Here is a 5,782-nt window from a genome sequence, read left to right on the forward strand (position 1 = left end):
TTTCAAGAATACAATTAGAGGTGGCAATGGCTATGCTGCAAAAATTCACAGGGCCGAGTTTTTATTGGTTTAGAAATGATTTACTACAGAAGAAACTACTGAATTCTATGGTAGAATTTCTGGGATTGTGTATAGAAAAATATAGAAAATATTTGCAAAGTAAGAGAAAATACGCACAAAAACATCCACAAAGGAGGCCAAGTTATTCCCGTGGTGGCCGGCAGGGGAGCTGAATCAGGCCTTTCGGATCTTTTGCTAGGCACATCAATATATTTACAATAAATATTGATAAGTAAGAACTACAATACATGAGGAAGAGGAAGAGTAGTATACAGTAGAAAACTGTGTTCCCTGAATGGCATGCTATGCTTTGTCTATCCGCCTCTGATACACATTTGCACCGCAAAGGCCCGTATGTCGCTGCTGCATCATTTACACACCTAGCTATATTTTGTTAACACATAGCTTGTTCTTGTATTTTCTGTGCCCAGAATACTTGGTGAAATGAGGGAGTTGCTATCCGATGAGAAGGGGGTCTCCTGAATCAGTTACACAGCTACCACTTCTGTTTGAGGGACTAGGCGCTGGCTCCAGGTTATCGGTCTCGCGAATGCCATTCCTTAACTGCATCGGAACATCTTTTGTAAGGTTGGAAAACATTGCCGAGTTAGCATTGCTACCATTGAAGAGCGTGTTGGTTGGTTTAAACACACCCCACAAGTAGTACTTTCTGCTAAAACCTGCAGACAAATTGCAGATGGTAAATAAAGTCAGCTACATGCTCAAGAACTATCCAGGTTAAAAAGTAAAGACAGTGAGGTTGGTAATGGTAGCTTACGCCACTATTCTATTGGCAATTCATGAGAAGAGAAGATCAATATTTCCAAATTGTTTACCACTGCCTTGAGAGCATGGTCATGAAGGATTATTTCATCCGGGCACTATTGAGAAAGAAGTACATTTTTAAACCAAAATAAAAATTATTGTGCATTTAGGGTGAGCCAGAGCCATATATTTTCTCTGTATTTTAATTTGAAACTTAATTTTATATAATTAAACCGTAAAATAATGCAATTGAAAGGGGAAAAAATTTTAAAATCTGAGTAAAAAATTCATTGTTCGTATAAACAATCATCAATCTTCAACTTTTTTAGTTTTTGTTAACTATTTCTTTGCCCGCACTATTGTTGCAAGATGGTCCAAATTTTTTTGGAATGTAAGAAATATAATATATAGATCATAAAAGAAAAAAAAAATTAATATTACTATTAAACTCAATACAGGAATTCAAAGTTAAAAGCTCTCAATCCAACTCTTTTTGCTTAGCCTGTTTCTTAAACTCAATTCCATGGAAATTATCTTGAAATACCTCGGGTTAACCTTGGTTATTAACTATGGAGAAGGTAGCAAGAGAAACTATTCAGGCGTTGCTGCGTTTTTGTTCTCCTATCCATATTCAAGGGAAGAATCTCGGAAAGAAATTTCTTGTAAATGTCTTAGATTTCAGTGCGGATAACCTCGTAAGGAAATCTCATTGAGATGACCTAATTGTTAAAATCAAATAAAAAAAAATCATCTTTGAAATAAAATGTATGTGATGGTTAGTACTATACAAAGACCTAGTAATAAATTTTGCCAATTACTATAATTAAAATTCAAATCAAAAGTTATTTTTAAATAGATCAAATCAAATCACATGGTTCTAAGGCTTAAAATCTTTGAATAAATTGTTGTAGGGATATTTAAAAAAAAATTGTCATAGAAATGTAGCATTGCTGCTATAAATCTATAACAATGAAAAAGAGTTCTTTGAAAATGCAATTTGCTTCGTCCATTCAACCACTCAAAGAACATTAATGATTTTGGAGTGGCGGGAAGGCAGTAAATACCTACCTGACTTCGAGCACATGAAACTTATCAAAACCAGAAAGGAACATCATGTGTAACTGTAATATCAAACACAGACTCTGCTGTGGCCAAAAATAAAAAATAAAAACAGCACAAACTCTGCAATAAAAAGAAACAAGATACAAAAACAACTCATCTATTGCAGTGTTAATGCTCATGTCCATATATATATATAGTGGTAATTTACAATAAAACGTGTGAGCATAGGAAGACTGTTATGTTAGAAACATGTGATCTATACTCTATAAATTGCCTTCCCTGAAGGCAGCTGCAAGGATGATCACCTCACCTGTAAGCCTTTCATGCCCTAATGGCCCTTGCCAAATCCCAGGTCAAATTCAAAACCGAACCAAGTTCAAAACAGAATAAAAGTTTCAAACAAGGTTTGGCATCAAAATGACTGTAATGTCGTCAGTGGTTGACATAATAAGTCCATCTCCTTCCTTAATTTCTGATTATGCTTCCAATATTGTATTATGCAACTAGTTCGTTATAGGTATCGCTTGATCATCTATTATCTGAGGCTTAACAAAATTGCTGAAACACTGGATATGCACTGATAAGATGAGGAGACTGAAGTTTTTACGTAAAGAGTAGTGACTTTCAGAATAAATGTGCAGCCATTTGTTTTGCTTAAAGGACTTTGAGTGGATTCCGGGTGGCTAATCCAACACTCTCCCCATCTTGAGGTCCAGCATTATTTGAGAGGTTGGAGGGCATGGAAGCATCTGCATTGCTAGCAACAGCATGTTTCTTGGTTGCTTTAAACACACCCCACAAATAATAATTTTGGCAGAAACCTTCACACCAGTCATTCGAGGTAGAACTTCACAAAGGAAATTGACTAAATTCTTAAAATCCAAAACAAGAGTATAAACCATGAAAAATAAATCTTACGCCAATGTTCTTGGGGCAGTTCACAAGAAGAGAAGACCAACAGTTCCAAGTCATTTATCACCGCCTTCAGAGCTCGATCTTGAATTATCATCCCATCCAGAAGACTTTCAAAAACTTTTTCATCTCTGTCAAAGAATTAAATGATCATAACAAAAAGGAAAATCTTGTATACAGGATCAAAGAACAAAAATAATCCGTTAAAATTAAGTCAGAGGCTACCTTTCTCTTTGTGGAAAAAAATAAAGACCAATACTTTCAACAGTGGGCGGTGTTGTCTGAAACTTATGGGGCCATGCATCAGACCTGGACAAAATTTCTATGTTCAGCTGTGCGGGGAGGGTACTCGCTGCATCCCATACTTTTGAGCAAGCATTTGTCGATAAATGGGCCAAAAGTAAGACAGAGGTATGATTTTCCAAATTTTGAATGTTGAAGCTTCCCCTGCCAAAAAAGAAGAGGAGAAGATTGTAAATGAGAATACCTGTGGATCATAAACCTGATGTTAATATACAAAACAAACGAAAAAAGAATCATACTTCCAAATTGGATCGATGATTGGTTTTGCATGGATGTATCTATCGGATTCTGAAGATGGTGAACTGTGGGATACATTCAGTGAATCAGCAGCAACAGCAGGAGCTGATTGAAGAGGACTGACAACCAAACATTCAATAATGTCAGATTCCTCATCTGAGCTGCTATCATCTTTAACAACCAACCTCCTCCTTGGTTTTTTGAGCTCTTCATTTTGAAGACATTGAGAAGTTGATAGTGAAAATCTGATCTGCTTTCTCAACTTCATCCTATTCAACTTAATCTTGGCAGCTCCTTCTATTCGTTCACTTTTCCTTGATGAAACTGGAGTAGGATTAGCATCTATTGAGCAACATTCCTCGCATTCCCAAAGGACTTCTTTCTTGCCTTTCCTTGGCAATGAGTACAGACAATAACTGGGGAAAAACATAAGAAACCATGTATTTCAGCACATAAGTTTGATAGAATTAGTATCCATCAAGTTGAAGACAATATTCTGATATCAAAAGAGAGCAGCCGCATTAAAGTTCCATGAGAAAGAAGGATAGCAGTTTCTTTTCTTTTCAAGTACTTGGGGAATAGCGGATCAATTTACATACAGAATCATATTATATGGTCTAATATGGAAGAGCAGTATATCAAATCCAAATTAGATTTTGGAAGAGAGAGAAAAGGGTGTAGATGAAGCACCGGTGGTTCTAAAGCAACAAAACATAACTAAACCAGTCATTCAACAAACCTATGCTCGGCTGAAACGTGACACTTTTTACAGTATATGAGACGTTTCACATCTCCCCTATCACCACACTTCTGACAAACATTCATCTGGAACAAAGAATTAAGAATTATTCAAGCTGGCTGCGAACATGATAACCATATTACTTGTTGAAAACATGTTATTCTATAATGTTTATATGGTGTGCAAAAGCTAGCCAAAGCAAAGAAAATCTCAGTCTGCTGCGTTTTATGGCTCCAATAAGCCAGGCTACCTCAACTGACCGACATATATTTGTTTACTAATGTCTTAATTGTAACACAATACTAGCATCTTATTGAACCAGGGAATTAATCCAGCCTCATAGTTCTGTACGAAGAGGCAGCATTTTCTGCATTCAAAATTGATTAGCCAGTAATATAAACCTGATTGAAAATGCCAAATCTAGCTCATATACAAGCCCTGCTTATAACTGAATCGGAAAATAAATGAATAAATCTCATTCCCGGCATAAAAAATTACTCTTTCTCATCAAGCATGCCTGAAAATATTTGTTAGTTAGTGCATGTGTGCACTGGAATAGAGTAAATGTCCACTCGATAAAAGGGACAAAACTAACCAAATATTAAGTCAACCAGCTATGAGATGGATTCATGATCCAATCCCAGTTCACATTCACACAAAAATGCGTGCATCTATGCTAATCAAACTCAACAGAAAGCATGTCAATTGGCAGCACAATATAAACTTGACCAAGGTATACGTTGGAGCAACATTAATAAGCCTATGACAGCAACAATGAAAGGGAGAATAAAAAATGCTCAAGAATACATAAACTTCGAGTGATAAAATCTGTTCTTAGCCCACAACTCGGTCCTAATTGAAAGAAAAAACCTTCAGCAAATGAAATCAGGTCCCATAATACAGCATAAGAATCTAAACAGTCATAAGTATAAGGTTATAAGATAACAGAAAAAAAGAAAATGAGAACTTGACATGGCTCAACTGCCAGAGCCCCAAAGGCAGGCTCTTTAATGGTGATTCACAATGCAGGTTAACAGAAAGAACACAAAAGGTTGTTCTTTTTAGTTTCAACAAAAGATGGCTTTTTTTCCCTTTTTTAGTATGAAGCAAAAATGGGAAAGACTTCAAAGAAACAGGGTGTTTTTTGAAATCATAATGAAACAGAGGGAAACCAGAGGAGGATCACGTTTTTAGGGCTAGTAGCAGAAGGGTGTTGAAGAAATAAAATGTGCACGAAAAGAAATGGCTGCGTTAGCAAGATAACCTCCTGATCATGTAAAGTTAGAAAGTAGAGAGAGAAACATTGAAATTTGGTGTCGTTTATGGAGAGGTTCATTAGCAAAGTTTTTTAAAAAATTGGCAGAACAACACATTCTGAATTAACGAATTAGCCAATATATAAACGCTGCTTGAAATTATAAAATATAATGCACAAATTATGATGAAAAAAAAAATTTAACTGAACAAATCCAACAATACCTAAAAAATATCACTTCATCAAAAATTAGCAAGTGATTCTCTTCTTCTTTTTCTACAATAAGTACGGCTCATTCTATCATTGTTATATATAAACTTTTATCGTAATAAACTATCATAAAAATACTTTTATCATCAAACAAATGACAGTAATAATAATAATAATGAAATAATTCAAGTTTTTGTGTCCATGTGGCACTAGTTTTTACCCTCCTTATGTTATGAACA

The 5,782-nt window shown here is 35.4% G+C and overlaps 1 protein-coding gene across 1 annotated transcript; it reads right to left on the reverse strand.

Moving 5' to 3' along the window:
- Window positions 1–2,028: 2,028 nt before the first annotated feature.
- Window positions 2,029–4,348, reverse strand: LOC105124611 (uncharacterized). Its single transcript, XM_011024702.1, has 6 exons — window positions 4,329–4,348; window positions 4,079–4,164; window positions 3,342–3,755; window positions 3,025–3,246; window positions 2,806–2,930; window positions 2,029–2,708 (listed from the first exon to the last, which is right to left on the reverse strand). Exons 2-6 carry the CDS (start codon window positions 4,162–4,164, stop codon window positions 2,542–2,544), a joined length of 1,014 nt encoding a protein of 337 aa, XP_011023004.1. The 5' UTR covers window positions 4,329–4,348; the 3' UTR covers window positions 2,029–2,541.
- Window positions 4,349–5,782: the final 1,434 nt, after the last annotated feature.

The sequence above is a fragment of the Populus euphratica genome, unplaced genomic scaffold (genome assembly GCF_000495115.2).
Source record: "Populus euphratica unplaced genomic scaffold, PopEup_1.0 scaffold35.1, whole genome shotgun sequence".
Classification (NCBI taxonomy): domain Eukaryota; kingdom Viridiplantae; phylum Streptophyta; class Magnoliopsida; order Malpighiales; family Salicaceae; genus Populus; species Populus euphratica.